Source organism: Maniola hyperantus, chromosome 27, assembly GCF_902806685.2.
Source record: "Maniola hyperantus chromosome 27, iAphHyp1.2, whole genome shotgun sequence".
Taxonomy (NCBI): domain Eukaryota; kingdom Metazoa; phylum Arthropoda; class Insecta; order Lepidoptera; family Nymphalidae; genus Maniola; species Maniola hyperantus.
In genome coordinates, this window is record NC_048562.1 from 1,607,255 (window position 1) to 1,622,789 (window position 15,535).

The 15,535-nt window shown below is 39.7% G+C and overlaps 6 protein-coding genes across 8 annotated transcripts in view; 4 read left to right on the forward strand and 2 right to left on the reverse strand.

The window, feature by feature from the left end:
* Positions 1 to 15,535, forward strand: part of LOC117994789 (uncharacterized) — a 140,481-nt gene that overhangs the window by 120,052 nt on the left and 4,894 nt on the right. The gene's annotated exons all lie outside the window — the stretch shown is intronic.
* On the reverse strand, positions 1,045 to 6,998 carry LOC117994816 (chorion class CA protein ERA.1-like). Of its 3 annotated transcripts, none has more exons than XM_069508023.1 (2): positions 6,838 to 6,917; positions 1,045 to 1,492 (listed from the first exon to the last, which is right to left on the reverse strand). In XM_069508023.1, exons 1-2 carry the CDS (start codon positions 6,886 to 6,888, stop codon positions 1,103 to 1,105), a joined length of 441 nt encoding a protein of 146 aa, XP_069364124.1. In that variant the 5' UTR covers positions 6,889 to 6,917; the 3' UTR covers positions 1,045 to 1,102. The 3 variants fall into 3 exon arrangements, with proteins under 3 accessions (XP_069364124.1, XP_069364123.1, XP_034838677.1); XM_069508022.1 differs by lacking the exon at positions 6,838 to 6,917 and adding an exon at positions 1,732 to 1,892; XM_034982786.2 differs by lacking the exon at positions 1,045 to 1,492 and adding an exon at positions 6,109 to 6,567 and having other exon boundaries at positions 6,838 to 6,998.
* LOC117994812 (chorion class B protein M2410-like) lies at positions 2,236 to 3,073 on the forward strand. Its single transcript, XM_034982781.2, has 2 exons — positions 2,236 to 2,395; positions 2,519 to 3,073. Exons 1-2 carry the CDS (start codon positions 2,345 to 2,347, stop codon positions 3,014 to 3,016), a joined length of 549 nt encoding a protein of 182 aa, XP_034838672.1. The 5' UTR covers positions 2,236 to 2,344; the 3' UTR covers positions 3,017 to 3,073.
* On the forward strand, positions 7,865 to 8,723 carry LOC117994560 (chorion class B protein M2410-like). The gene is made up of 2 exons (XM_034982494.2): positions 7,865 to 8,024; positions 8,138 to 8,723. The coding sequence occupies exons 1-2, from the start codon at positions 7,974 to 7,976 to the stop codon at positions 8,633 to 8,635; spliced, it is 549 nt and encodes a 182-aa protein (XP_034838385.1). The 5' UTR covers positions 7,865 to 7,973; the 3' UTR covers positions 8,636 to 8,723.
* LOC117994561 (chorion class CA protein ERA.1-like) lies at positions 12,617 to 13,489 on the reverse strand. Its single transcript, XM_034982495.2, has 2 exons — positions 13,334 to 13,489; positions 12,617 to 13,045 (listed from the first exon to the last, which is right to left on the reverse strand). The coding sequence occupies exons 1-2, from the start codon at positions 13,382 to 13,384 to the stop codon at positions 12,662 to 12,664; spliced, it is 435 nt and encodes a 144-aa protein (XP_034838386.1). The 5' UTR covers positions 13,385 to 13,489; the 3' UTR covers positions 12,617 to 12,661.
* On the forward strand, positions 13,677 to 14,502 carry LOC117994814 (chorion class B protein M2410-like). The gene is made up of 2 exons (XM_034982784.2): positions 13,677 to 13,831; positions 13,937 to 14,502. The coding sequence occupies exons 1-2, from the start codon at positions 13,781 to 13,783 to the stop codon at positions 14,387 to 14,389; spliced, it is 504 nt and encodes a 167-aa protein (XP_034838675.1). The 5' UTR covers positions 13,677 to 13,780; the 3' UTR covers positions 14,390 to 14,502.

The window sequence follows — 15,535 nt, forward strand, 5'->3', positions numbered from 1 at the left end:
GTGCGCTGCCAATTTCGGTCGAGCGTCCTGCGTCACCTTAAGGGGACTCAGTTCGGTGCTTTCTTCATACAAACGTAGGAGGGAAATTACAACAATATTCGATATAGTACGCACAAAACTAAGAATTATATCGATTTATCTCGTCATTATCTAGGTTTATTGATATATAAAATATTGAAAAAAATATTGATTTAAAAGTTACGAGGCTCAAAAGATTCCTATTTTAACACTAAATTAATGACAACTTTGGGCGTAAATAAATAAGATTAGGGATATGAAAATTCTAAAACAATTTATCATTAGACGTTGTTTATTTATTCATTAGTTGAAATAACTTTACTTTGCAAACATAAATTCAGCAGTTTTTTCTCAAAAATACTTTTCCTAAACCCTTTTCGCGCGCTTGATTTCAGTGAAAATCATCGTGCCTCTCAACTTTCTCATACAATGTCAAGTGAAAAGCAAACATGTTACCCACGTGCGCTGCCAATTTCGGTCGAGCGTCCTGCGTCACCTTAAGGGGACTCAGTTCGGTGCTTTCTTCATACAAACGTAGGAGGGAAATTACAACAATATTCGATATAGTACGCACAAAACTAAGAATTATATCGATTTATCTCGTCATTATCTAGGTTTATTGATATATAAAACATTGAAAAAAATATTGATTTAAAAGTTACGAGGCTCAAAAGATTCCTATTTTAACACTAAATTAATGTCAACTTTAGGCGTAAATAAATAAGATTAGGGATATGAAAATTCTAAAACAATTTATCATTAGACGTAGTTTATTTATTCATTAGTTGAAATAACTTTACTTTGCAAACATAAATTCAGCAGTTTTTTCTCAAAAATACTTTTCATAAACCCTTTTCGCGCGCTTGATTTCGGTGAAAATCATCGTGCCTCTCAACTTTCTCATACAATGTCAAGTGAAAAGCAAAAATGTTACCCACGTGCGCTGCCAATTTCGGTCGAGCGTCCTGCGTCACCTTAATACTCATATCTCAACAGAATAAATATTAAAATAAAAAAAACTGAAAATTCGAATAATGCATTTATTTTGTCAATTCATTTAGGAGATACGAGTGGGATAAGATTCTCAGTAGAGGTAGGGTCCCCTGCAGCCGCAGCCGCAGCTGCCGGCAATGGACACTCCGCCAGCGGCTGGCACGATGCCTCCGAACTCCACGGCGCCCAAGATCGGCACCTGTCCGGCGACCAGGGTGGTACCAGCGACCGGCAGTTCACCGGCGACCACTACATCGCCGATACCTTCGCCGCCGTAAGCTGCGCCGCATCCGCCGTAAGCGAGCGGAGCGCCGAGACCGAGTCCGTAAACGCCGTCAGCGAGGCCGTAAGGGCCGATACCGAGTCCGTAGGGAGCGCCCAGACCGTAAGCACCGGCACAATCGCCGGCATAACCGCCGAGATAACCGCCGTAAGCTGGGCCAATGAGCTCAGCGCCGCGCAGGTACTGGCCCCATACATTCTGGAACATCGACAAATATTTTATTATTAGTTAATTTGATGAGAAACTCATATGTATATAAACTGTGCTAGATTTATACAAGATTATTATACGATTTAGTGTAAAAATTATGATAATCGGATCACTTAATACCAGTTCTTAATTGAAATCTTTTGTTTTAAAATGAGAAACGAACCCAGGTTATTTTAACAGAACTTTGTTTAAAGTACTTAATATAATTTTCTAAATAATTTCTTTACCTGTACCAAGCAAGCTTGGACGCAGATCAGCAGAACAGCGAAGGAGTTCATGTTGTAGTGTTTGTATTGTGCAGACACGAGGATACAATGATCGGACTCAACTAGGGAGTGCTTTTATACTAATTGTTTACCGTAGTAATTCGTAAAATTTCGAAATTTTTAAAAACGTGCCTCTAAGTTTTTGAGTAAGTAGGAATATCATATTACAAATAGAATGTCTTACAAATAGGATCTCTACAAAATGGCTTAGTTTTTTGTCTTGTTGATAAAATAATAATTACCCATTAATTTGTGTGTAGCAATTTCTACCATAATTTCGGTTTTTACGTATTGACAGATATAAATAATTTATAACATATCGACTATTGATATACAAGACTTAGTAACAGCCATTGCTAAACTTCATATTACTAACATACAAATAAATTTTACAAAAGTCACGTTCGTGTATTAATCCGAGCTATTAAGTATCGAACGATATTTTTAAGTATTACTTAATTTACATAATTTTCTATTTTGATAAGTTTTACTTTGACTTCATAGCTATAAAAGGAAATTAAATATTGCTTTCAAATTATTCTGTAGTTTAAACTCCAAGAATTAACAATCCAAAATGGTCTTCAAAGCCGTACTCTTCGTCTGCGCTCAGGCTCTTGTGATGCAGGTTCGTAGATATCGCAAAATAATTCATTTTATCATGCCATGCCACCAAAATGAAACTTATAGAAGTTGCTTTCCTTAATCTAAAATTACAGGTGCTTAAACAGAATGTCTTTGTTGTTTGCAGTCCATCTCCGGACAATGTATCGGCGCCGGCTGGGCCGGGGCTCCGTGGGGCGGTATCGGGGCTCCGTGGGGCGGTATCGGCGCTCCCTGCGGCTGCGGCGCCGAGTGGGTCACCACTCCCGCGTTCTCCGGCGGCGGCCTCCCAGTGGCCAGCGCCTCCGCTATCCCACCGAATGGAGTTTCCGTGCTATCTGAGAACGCTTATGCAGGAGAGCTCGCTGTCCGCGGCGCTCTGCCGTTCTTGGGAACTGTGGGTCTAGAGGGCGCCCTGCCGACTGCTGGTGCTGGTGCGGTCGCGTACGGTTGCGGCAACGGAGAGGTCGCTATATTGACTGAGGGTGCTGCTGGTATCGCTGGCCCACTCGGCTACGGCGCCGCTATTGGTCCCTTCGGCTACGGCTATGACGGTCTGGGCTGTGGCGCCGCTATTGGTCCATTTGGTTACGGCTATGATGGTCTGGCCTACGGTGGCTGCGGGTACGGACGTGCTTTCATCTAAGAAGTCCTGATGACAATGTTCTTACTAAAACTGATCAATAAACTGAACTGGCAATTATATTTTGATTTTTTTCATTCATTCATTATAATCCCACTTTGTGTTTGTTTGTCATTAGGTAGGTAGCTACCTCGTGCTTTATTGCAAAGTACAATTAATAATGTGTTTTAGGAACATAGATTGCTTTTGGTCTCGGTTTTAAGTATAATAACCATTTTAAATTTTCGATTTTAAGCTAAAAAAGCATGTCAAATCATTGTGACGTCACATGCCAGTATTTCATAGAACCTCGCATACCTACTAAGCGCGTGTTTTGACGTTTGTTAAAAAGATACTGATTTGACTAGTTATCAAACACCGGATTCAGGCAGGAAATCACGTCTACAGCCGTACTCAGAGTCGCTAATTCTTACTTAAGACAGAGTTAAAACGAGACAGAGCTATATCTCTCACCTCACATAAATGTCTTGTTTTAACTCAATATTAAGTAACGATTAGCGACTCTGAGTGTGGCTGTCAATTTATAACACATCACTTTTGAAATCAATTCTGAGTAGGTAATTCTTTGCTGGCAATGTGTGTCCAGATAAAATATTTATAAATAAATCCGGCCAAGTGCGAGTCAGGCTCTTGCAACGCGGGTTCCATACTACAGTCGTATTTTTCGACATTTTGCACGATAAATCAAAAACTATTATGCATAAAAACAATTGACTTATATCTAAATATATTAAAGGAAAAGGTGACTGACTGACTGACTGCCTGACTGACTGACTGATCTATCAACGCACAGCTCAAACTACTGGACGGATCGGGCTGAAATTTGGAATGATAGCTATTATGACGTAGGCATCCGGTAAGAAAGGATTTTTGAAAATTCAACCCCTAAGGGGTGAAATAGGGGTTTGAAATTTGAGAAGTCCACGCGGACGAAGTCGCGAGCATAAGCTCTAATAATGCCCCACACACCCGCACAGCTCTCGCGCTAATACGGTGCGGGCGAGCGCAAGTGACGTGCGGGTGTACCGGGCCCATACCCCGATTGCCAGCTCAACCTGTCGGACTATAACGTATAGTACGCGACAGGTCGAGATGGTAATCGGGGTATGAGGTGGGGGGATGCCCCGCACACCCGCACAGTTGCCATTTCAACCTATCGCGTACTATACCTACTTACTCTTCATATTTTTTGTGACTCCACATCGAAACAGACCAACCTAGCTGTCAAATTTCAAGATTCTGGGTTAGTCAGTTTTTAAGTTTAAAAGTTTAAGGGTGTCTGGCAGGGGGTTACCACGACACTTAAGTATCTGGCAATGCATGACGCGATTTCTTTTACTATTCCGAAGAAGATATTAAAAAAAACCGGCCAAGTGCGAATCAGACTCGCGCACTGAGGGTTCCGTAGTACAATCGTATTTTACCCACATTTTGCACGATAAATCAAAAACTACTAACTAGATCTCGTTCAAACCAATTTTCGGTGGAAGTTTGCATCGTAATGTACATCATATATTTTTTTTAGTTTTATCATTCTCTTATTTCAGAAGTAACAAGGGGGGGGACACATTTTACCACTTTGGAAGTGTCTCGCGCAAACTGATATTAGAAACCTCAATGTCATTTTTGAAGACAGCTATCCATAAATACCCCTCACGTATGGGTTTGATGAAAAAAAAATTTAGTTTCGGTTTGAAGTATGGGGAACCCCAAAATTTATTGTTTTTTTTTCTATTTTTATATAAAAGTCTTAATGCGGTTCACAGTATACATCTACTTACCAAGTTTCAACAGTATAACTCTAATAGTTTCGGAAAAAAGTGGCTGTGACATACGGACGTACAAACAGACAGACATGACGAATCTATAAAGGTTCCGTTTTTTGCCATTCGGCTACGGAACCCTAAAAATAGACTTTATACTGTGACGTAAGATTTTGACACCTTTATTATTAGTACCTGTTATATTCCAAAGCCACCATGATGCAGTGTTGGGGACAATACGCAGAGAAACTTTCAGCTTTTATAAAATAACGAAGATCTGGACCGCGCTGGCTCTCTCTCTCTATATGCGACTAGCATTATGCTCGCGACTTCGTTTGCGTGGGCTACAAAAATTTCAAACCCCTATTTAATCCCCTTAGGGGTTCAATTTTCAATAATCCTTTCTTAACGGATGCCTACGTCACTAGCTATCTGCATGCCAAATTTCAGCTCGATCCGTCCAGTAGTTTGGGCTGTACTTTGATAGATCAGTCAGTCAGTCAGTCATCTTTTTCCTTTTTTATATTTAGATTCCTCGCGATTTGATAGTAAAATTACTATTTTTTTATTATTATTTATTATTATACCATAATGTATGGCAAAAATGGCAAGTGGGAACTAGCAACTTTAAATTTTCCGAGGTAAAATGTAGCTTATATGTTAACTCAGGACATAATCTATCTCCATTTTAAATTTAAATTAAATCGGTGCAGTCATTGTAGCTTGAAGGAATAACAAATATTCAAATTTGAATATTCGTCCGCGTGGACTACACAAATTTCAAACCCCTATTTCACGACCTTAGGTGTTGAATTTTCAAAAATCCTTTCTTACCGGATGCCTACATCATAATGGCTATCTGCATGCCAAATTTCAGCCCGATCCATCCAGTAGTTTGGGCTGTGCTTTGATAGATCAGTCAGTCAGTCAGTCAGCCACCTTTTTCCTATTATATATTTAGAATCCTCGCGATTCGATAGTAAAATTGCAAGTGGGAACTAGCAACTAGAAACCTATAAATTTTCCGAGGTAAAATGTAGCTTATAATATGTTAACTCAGGACATAATCTATCTCCATTTTAAATTTAAATTAAATCCGTGCAGTCATTTTGTAGCTTGAAGGAATAACAAATATTCAAATTTCCCCTCACCGATTTTTGAAAATTCCACTTTCAAGCTGGGGTGGATTAGCTAGTAAGTACGTCTATACAGTAGGTAAGTCTGCATGCAAAACGGTAAATCATGATCCAAAAATCCCTGAGCATTTTCTTAATTTTATACTGAATCAACAGGTTTGTGGCACAATAGCGTTGCGAATAATAAACGTAGATATATAGTAAAAAAACTAAATAGTTTAATAATGCATTTAATTCGTCAATTTATTTAAGAGATACAAGTGGTATAAGATTCTCAGTAGAGGTAGGGTCCCCTGCAGCCGCAGCCGCAGCTGCCGGCAATGGACACTCCGCCAGCGGCTGGCACGATGCCTCCGAACTCCACGGCGCCCAAGATCGGCACCTGTCCGGCGACCAGGGTGGTACCAAGGACCGGCAGTTCACCGGCGACCGCTACATCGCCGATGCCCTCTCCGCCGTAAGCTGCGCCGCAACCGAACGGAGCACCGAGACCGAGTCCGTAAGCGCCGTCAGCGAGGCCGTAAGGGCCGATACCGAGTCCGTAGGGAGCGCCCAGACCGTAAGCACCGGCACAATCACCGGCATAACCGCCGAGATAACCACCGTAAGCTGGCCCAATAAGCTCAGCGCCACGCAGGTACTGGCCCCATACATTCTGGAACATGGGTAAAACAATTTTACAATATCTCCATTTGTATTTTGTATATAAACTGTGCTAGATCTAGGCAATATAAGCTCTAGAAGATAGGTATTATCACTAGATTTAGTGTAAAAAAAATAATAATTGGATTACTTAATACCAGAATTCTTAATTGAAATCTTTTATTATAAATGAAATATGAACCTCAATTATTTTAACAAAGCTTTTTTCAAACTACTTAGGTAGGTACTTAATTAATATAATTTTCTAAATATTTTCCCTTACCTGTACCAAGCAAGCTTGGACGCAGAGCAGCAGAACAGCGAAGGTGTTCATGTTGTAGTGTTTGTATTGTGCAGACACGAGGATACAATGATCGGACTCAACTAAGGACTGCTTTTATACCAATTGTTTTACATAGTAATTCGTAGAATTTCAAAATTATTGAAAACGTGCCTCTATCTAAGTTTTTGAGTACGTAAGGTAATAAATAACAATGTTCTCTATAATATGACCTAATTTTTCAGTCTTTTTGACAAAGTAATTAATAATTTGTGTATTTATTCGATTATTATGGTTTTTACGACCTGCCCCAGTTCTGCACAGGTAGCTTATTACAAATTTCGTAGGAATCTCTTATTTTTTGAAATTAAAATGTAGCCTCTATGTCACTCACTGTCAAATCTTCAAATTTTGAAAACGGTAAAATTGCGGAAGTTGGAGTATTTTGGCCATATTATGAGAAATAGAGAAGCTGTGATAGCCTATTGGTTTGGACGTCCGCCTTCTAATTGGAGGTCGGGGGTTCGATCCCGGGCACGCACCTCTAACTTTTCGGAGTTATGTGCGTTTTATGTAATTAAATATCACTTGCTTTAACGGTGAAGGAAAACATCGTGAGGAAACCTGCATGCCTGAGGGTTCTCCATGATGTTCTCAAAGGTGTGTGAAGTCTACCAATCCGCACATGGCCAGCGTGGTAGACTATGGCCAAAACCCTTCTCTCTGAGAGGAGACCCGTGCTCTGTAGTGAGCCGGCGATGGGTTGATCATGATAATGATGATGAGAAATAGCAAGTATAACCTCCTTCAGCTCATAAATAGCCAGCAGAAGACTACCTGGCTGAAGAAGAACATCGTGGGCCGTGGCTCAAGAATTTACGCTTATAGATAATTTGTGTGTCGACACTTCGGATGACTAATTACTTATATCCGTAGTAACAGCCATTGCTTAACTTCATATTACTGACATATAAATAAATTTTACAAAAGTCACGTCGATCTATTAATTCAAACGAAATTTTATGCATTTACACAATATCTGATTGATAAGGATTTACTTGGATTCCGTTGCTATAAAAGGAAATTATGTTGATTTGAAACTATTCTCAAGTTTAAACTCGAAGAATTAACAATTCAAAATGGTCTTCAAAGCCGTACTCTTCGTCTGCGCTCAGGCTCTTGTGATGCAGGTTCGTAGGATATCGCAAATTAATTTTAAAATGCCACCAAAATGAGCCACACGGAATTTGCGAAGTTTGTAAAGATTACAGGTGCTTGAACAGAATGTCTTTGTTGTTTGCAGTCCATCTCCGGACAGTGTATCGGCGCTGGCTGGGCCGGGGCTCCGTGGGGCGGTATCGGGGCTCCGTGGGGCGGTATCGGCGCTCCCTGCGGCTGCGGCGCCGAGTGGGTCGCCACTCCCGCGTTCTCCGGCGGCGGCCTCCCAGTGGCCAGCGCCTCCGCTATCCCACCGAACGGAGTTTCCGTGCTATCTGAGAACGCTTATGCAGGAGAGCTCGCTGTCCGCGGCGCTCTGCCGTTCTTGGGAACTGTGGGTCTAGAGGGCGTCGTGCCGACTGCTGGTGCTGGTGCGGTCGCGTACGGTTGCGGCAACGGAGAGGTCGCTATGTTGACTGAGGGTGCTGCTGGTATCGCTGGCCCACTCGGCTATGGCGCCGGCATTGGCCCCTTCGGCTACGGCTATGACGGTCTGGGCTGTGGCGCCGCTATTGGTCCCTTTGGTTACGGCTATGATGGTCTGGCTCGCGGTGGCTGCGGGTACGGACTTGCTTTCATCTAAGAAGTTTTTATTTGAATATCCATAGTCTTGTACTCTAGTAGTACATTGAATAATGCAGTACTAAAAATAAATCCAATTGAATAATGTACCTACTTTTTCTTTTTAACTGACTTCAAAAAAAGGAGGAGGTTCCCAATTCGTCGGAATCTTTTTTTTTCACTGATACCCTATAGTTTACACTTTAACCTAAGTAGATTTTATTGGTTTAATTATTTAATTTATCATTATAGCTTTCTCTTAATGGAGAGCACGCGGCGCTCGCCACGAATGAGACATAAATTACAAACAAGTCAGTGTTTGGTTTGAGTTACAAAAACTCGATACATTACAATAAATAAAATTTAATAAAATTATTACGGAAAGCCTAAATGATAAATTTAATGTCATAGGAATCTTTCTTGACATGACTAGAGCATTTGACCTAGTTTGTCATAAATCTCTCTTAGATAAACTTGAAAAATACGGAATTAGAGGAAAATGTTTAGAATGGCTAACAAGTTATCTTAGCAAAAGAATGCAATGTGTAGAAATTCTTCAAACAACAAATTCATGCTGTAAGGCTTATCGCTCTGTATATAAAGTCCAACATCCGTATGGTGTACCACAGGGCAGTGTTTTGGGTCCCTTATTGTTTCTCCTTTACATCAACGACCTTCCCCACTTTATTAATCAACAGTGTATAATGTATGCGGATGACACGACTATCATAGTAAAAAGCAAAAATAAATTAACTATTGAATTTGATGCAAACGAAGCGTTGTCTAATGTAATAAAATGGTTGGAACTAAATAACCTCTCTGTAAATATGCAAAAAACCAAATTTATCCAATTTTTACCATATAATAATGTGTTATCAAATTTTAAAATAAACTATATGGGATCTGCCGTTGAAGATGTAGAGTCTACATCGTTTCTAGGTTTCATAATCGATCGGCATTTTAATTGGAAAACCCATGTTGAAAACCTATGCAGCAAATTGGATAAGTTTGTTTATGTCCTCAGACGGCTCCACCAAACTTCAGATATGAAAACAGCATTAATAGCCTACCAAGGGTATGTTTCATCACTATTAAGATATGGGATTATCCTGTGGGGAAATTCGGTATTTGCTAATAAAGTTTTTATAAAACAAAAAGCATGTCTGAGAGCATTATGTGGACTGCAACCATTGGATACCTGTAAGCCTTTATTTAAGAAACATCATATTCTTACCTTACCCTGTCAATATTTATATGAATTGCTATTACTATGAAGAAAAACCCAAACTATTTTAAAACTTATGCTGAGTTGGGTGAGGTGAGATCTCGTAGAGCTCAGAGAAGGAACAAACTAGTTGTGCCTCCTAAAAGACTACAGATGTTTGAAAAGAGTAAACACTATATGGCAATAACTGTGTACAATAAACTTCCTGACAACTACAAAAACACTACTATAAATAATTTCAAGAGGAAAACTCATGAGCTGCTTATAAATAAATGTTATTACAACATCTCGGAATTTTTGATTGATGAGCTCAAATAATTTGTCTAAAATAATATCTAAATAATGTAAATCTGATGACTTAGATTAGATGACTGAAATAAATTATGGTCTTTGTAGTGCAATAGTTAGGTATCCCCTCTGTATGACATGTAAAAATTTAAATGACTGTTATTATTTCTATTTTTTTTTTTCTCTTGTTTTTGTATGACTTAATTAATTTACTTTCTGAATATTATATAATTTTAAAGATTTTGTAATTTATATGTACTTACATGTTTTTAAAAATTTAACTGTAATGTAATACTTAAATATTCATACACCAATATTCTAAGGTAGAATGCATAAGGCTCGCCAACTAATTTTATAACCATGTTATGTCACCTGCATTCTTATGAATAAATTTATTATTTATTATTTATTTATTTATTTATTTATTTACACCAAAATGTTATCTGCAAGTCAATCTCCAGCTTAAGAATCACAGGACATCTGTTCTGTGACTTCGGTGGCATCTTAAGTTTCTCTGAAATCGCCTTAGATGACGTATCCCAACCTGTTTGCTCCATTTTTTAGGGTTCCGTACCTCAAAAGGAAAAACGGAACCCTTATAGGATCACTTTGTTGTCTGTCTGTCTGTCAAAAACCTACAGGGTACTTCCCGTTGACCTAGAATCATGAAATTTGGCAAGTAGGTAGGTCTTATAACTGACATAAGGGGAATCTTACAACCGTGAATTTGTGGTTACATCACACAAAAAAATTAAACTGTGGTCATGACCTAATAATTAGTATTTTCAAATTTCGAAGTAAGATAGCTATATCAAGTGGGGTATCATATGAAAGGGGTTCACTTGTGCATTCTAAAACATATTTTTATTTATTTTTATGCATCATAGTTTTTGAATTATCGTTGCAAAATATCGAAAAAATACGACCGTAGTACGGAACCCTCGGTGCGCGAGCCTGACTCGCATTTGTTGATACTTCGGTTCGCTCTACCAAAACAACGGTAATTTTGACCGAGATGTGAACGAATAGAATGAATGCGGGATGGATAAAATGGCGACGGGTCTCAGGTGTTATAATTATGCGACCCAAACATATTATCACTTATTTATAACTAGCTGATCCCCGCGGCTTCGCCCGCGTAGATTTAGGTTTTTAAAGATCTCGTATAGCCTATGTCACTCAGGAATAATGTAGCTTTCTACTGGTGAAAGAATTTTTAAAATCGGTTCAGTAGTTCCAAAGATTACCCCCTACAAACAAACTTAAGGACATTACCTCTTTATATAATAGTATAGATTAACTGAAAAAAATCTATTAGTCTGTTAAACAAAAAATAATATGTGTGTTCCCTAATTGAAATATAAGTTTTTGAAACACATATTTTATGTGAAATACATAATAATACTACGTGTAGGACGTAGCACGTAGATAACATTCCAGTGCTACGAACGTAGTAGCTACTGGCTACCTACATGCTACGCAATCGCTAAGAGAGGACTAGACTAGACTAAACAATGGCGTCAATCTGATGTTTTTCTCTGAACTAAATTTAGAGTAAGTATCTGCATCATTTTCTTTAATTTAATTATTATTGCTAAAAAAGGATGGAAAATGAATTTTAAATCAAATACTAAATTCTAGTGCTCTTCCATGCCCAAGACTGGCGCCTAAAGTTGCGAGGTTTGACAGTTCTAAATAATTAAATTAAGTTTGTTTGTCTTTTTCTTATTACATTAGTAAAATAATCATTACATTAGAAAGTAATCTACTTAGTAGGTAAGACTACTTAAGGGTATCAGTAAAATGAAATTCATGATTTAATTGGATTTATTTTAAGTATCATTCGGGGCTTGTGCACTCAGTGCAGATTGGGATTACTGCATTATTCAATGTATTTCAATATATTTATATATGTGTATAAAAGCACACTTTCGCATTTATAATATTAGTATGGATTAGTATGGAAGTGGTCATTTACTCGTATTTGGAAAGAATATCTTCGGACAATTTCTAGATATTCTATCGAATTCAGGTAATTGATTGGGCAAAGCTGTGATAGCCTAGTGGTTAGGACGTCCGCCTTCTAATCGGAGGTCGAGGGCTTGATCTCGGGTACGCACCTCTAACTTTTCGGAGTTATGTGCGTTTTAATTAATTAAATATCACTTGCTTTAACGGTGAAGAAAAACATCGTGAGGAAACCAGCATGCCTGATAGTTCTTCATAATGTTTTCAAAGGTGTGTAAAGTCTACCAATCCGCACATGGCCAGCGTGGTAGACTATGGCCACACCCTTCTCAATCTGAGAGGAGACCCGTTCTCAGTAGTGAGCCGGCGATGCGTTGATGATGATGATTGGGTAAGTGGTCATAGTCGCGAGTATATAAATAAACCCGCGTCGGGTCCTCAAACACAGGTCATATTCGAGCTTTACGTTAATAAAGGTAATAAGTTCGTATGGACAGATTTAGGTTACAAAGAGACAAGAAGTTCAGGAAAATGCTTTTATTTCTTTAATTCGTTTGGTAGAGGTTTTCAGTAGCGGTAGGGTCCCCTGCAGCCGCAGCCGCAGCTGCCGGCAATGGCCACTTCACCAGCGGCTGGCACGATGCCGCCGAACTCCACGGCGCCCAAGATCGGCACCTGTCCGGCGACCAGGGTGGTACCAGCGACCGGCAGTTGACCGGCGACCGCTACATCGCCGATGCCTTCGCCGCCGTAAGCTGCGCCGCAGCCCCCGTAAGCGAACGGAGCACCGAGACCGTAAACGCCGTCAGCGAGGCCGTAAGAACCGATACCGAGTCCGCAACCGCGGTCGGCGAGGCCGTAAGAGCCGATTCCGGGGCCGAAAGCACCGAGACCGTAAGCTCCGAAACCGGGAGCGATCAGCTCAGCGCCGTAGTACTGGCCCCAAACATTCTGAAATACAAAGAAAAAACTTCTTTATTTACATACACGCGTAATCATTATCTCTATATCTCAGGATAGGATCATCAATCACTACTATAATTTTGTAAATGCGAAAAAAAGTTTCCTTATCCATCAATCACGCCGCAATGGACTCAATCAAGCAACGAATAGACGTGGTTCTTTGCATAGCTAGTTAAAAACTTAAAGAGTGACATCCTGGAAATCAAAAAGTTCGGCAGGATTTTAAGAATCTCCGTAAGAAGTAATATGATATGTTTAGAAGGGATTTTCCCTTACCTGAACCAAGCAAGCTTGGACGCAGAGCAGCAGAACAGCGAAGGAGTTCATGTTGTAGAGTTTGTATTGTGCAGACACGAGGATACAATGATCGGACTCAACTAGGGCACGCTTTTATACCAATTGTAGTATTTTATATCTTGAGTATTTCGAAAGCTTCCAAAACGTGCCTGACACGTGTCTCATAATATTAAAAAGTCAAGATTCTTTTTACTTACCGTGTGAATAGATTTAGTAAAAGTTATTGAAAAATGTCGTATTACTGACATACAAACTAAATTCTCCTAAAGTCACGTCTTACGATACGATATTAAACTATGTTACTATTTACACAACAAATGTATGATAATGATAAGGATTTCGTATCGGATTCTTTTTGTATAAAAGAAAACAATTTGGTTTTTCAAACCATTCTCAAGTTTACACTCGAAGAATAAACAATCTAAAATGGTCTTCAAAGCCGTACTCTTCGTCTGCGCTCAGGCTCTCGTGATGCAGGTTCGTAGACAAACCAAACTTACCAAGTACCAAAAACGAGCTTATAAAATTCATGTAAGTTTTTATAAGATGACAGGTACTTGACCATTTTTGTGTTGCTTGCAGTCCATCTCCGGACAGTGCATCGGCGCCGGCTGGGCTGGAGCTCCGTGGGGCGGTATCGGGGCTCCGTGGGGCGGTATCGGCGCTCCCTGCGGCTGCGGCGCCGAGTGGGTCGCCACTCCCGCGTTCTCCGGCGGCGGCCTCCCAGTGGCCAGCGCCTCCGCTATCCCACCGAACGGAGTTTCCGTGCTATCTGAGAACGCTTATGCAGGAGAGCTCGCTGTCCGCGGCGCTCTGCCGTTCTTGGGAACTGTGGGTCTAGAGGGCGTCGTGCCGACTGCTGGTGCTGGTGCGGTCGCGTACGGTTGCGGCAACGGAGAGGTCGCTATGTTGACTGAGGGTGCTGCTGGTATCGCTGGCCCACTCGGCTATGGCGCCGCTATTGGTCCCTTCGGTTACGGCTACGGCTATGATGGTCTGGCTCTCGGCGGATGCGGATGCGGACGTTTCATCTAAGAAGATTTCATTTGAATATTCATAGTCCTGTACTCTAGTAGTACCTACATAGAAAAATGCATAAGCCCCGGATGAAATTATTTAATACCTGAAATAAATCCAACTGAATCGTGTATTTCTTTTTATACTGATACCCTTAAGTAGTTTAACCTACTATGTACATTTATTGGTTGAGTAATTGTATCATTGGCTTTCTCTTACCGCGGAGTCGCTAATCGTTGTTTAAAATTGAGTTAAAACGAGACAGATTTATGAGAGAGATATAGCTCTGTCTCGTTTTAACTAAACTTAAGTAACGATTAAGCGACTCTGAGTACGGCATTTAAGTTTAAAACTTGTACCAAGTTTTAGACTAAACTTAAATGACGCAGATATGACAAACAAGAATACGACCATGTTTGACACTCTTGTTGTGTATGTGTATGGTAGGTTCTAAAAATATTTAATTTGAATATATCAATATGAACCGTCCATTTGTAAACTAGTATTTTTCTACCTACTTCTACCAAAGAGTATGTAATCACTACGACTTCTACTGTTAAAAATCCCACCACGGATGGACGGTTTGTTTGTTGGTTAGTTGCTTTGATTGTTCTATATCTAAAAAATAATAATTGTTATCTTGTTTTTGCGGAAACTTCAATACATATTTTTATACTAAGTATTTTAAGTTTGAGATTCCCAAACCTATCCGAGATAAATAAATCTCGATTCGGTTATTAGAACTGGTTCTGATTGCAACAAAATTGCACAGTATTCGGATCTTTTTCGTATTACGTAATAAGAAAAGGACAAACAAAATTAATTTGTATTTAAAACTGCCACAACTCGCAAATTTAGGCGCCAGGCTTGTACATGTAGAGTAGCACTAAAATATAGTCATTAGTTGAAAATTCATTTTCCGTCTTTTTTTTAGCAATATTAAACAGAAAAAGATGCAGATACTCTAAGTTTAGAGAAAAACATAGGAATTGACGCCATGTTTAGGTAGTCCTCTCTTAGCGATCGCGTAGCATGTAGGTAGCCAGGACCTACTACGTTCGTAGCATTGCAATGTTACCTACGTCCGACTCTTAGCATTAAACACTATCTCTCTGTCATCAGTAATTTGACATTTGAAGGAAAAAGACAAAACAGAGTGTAACT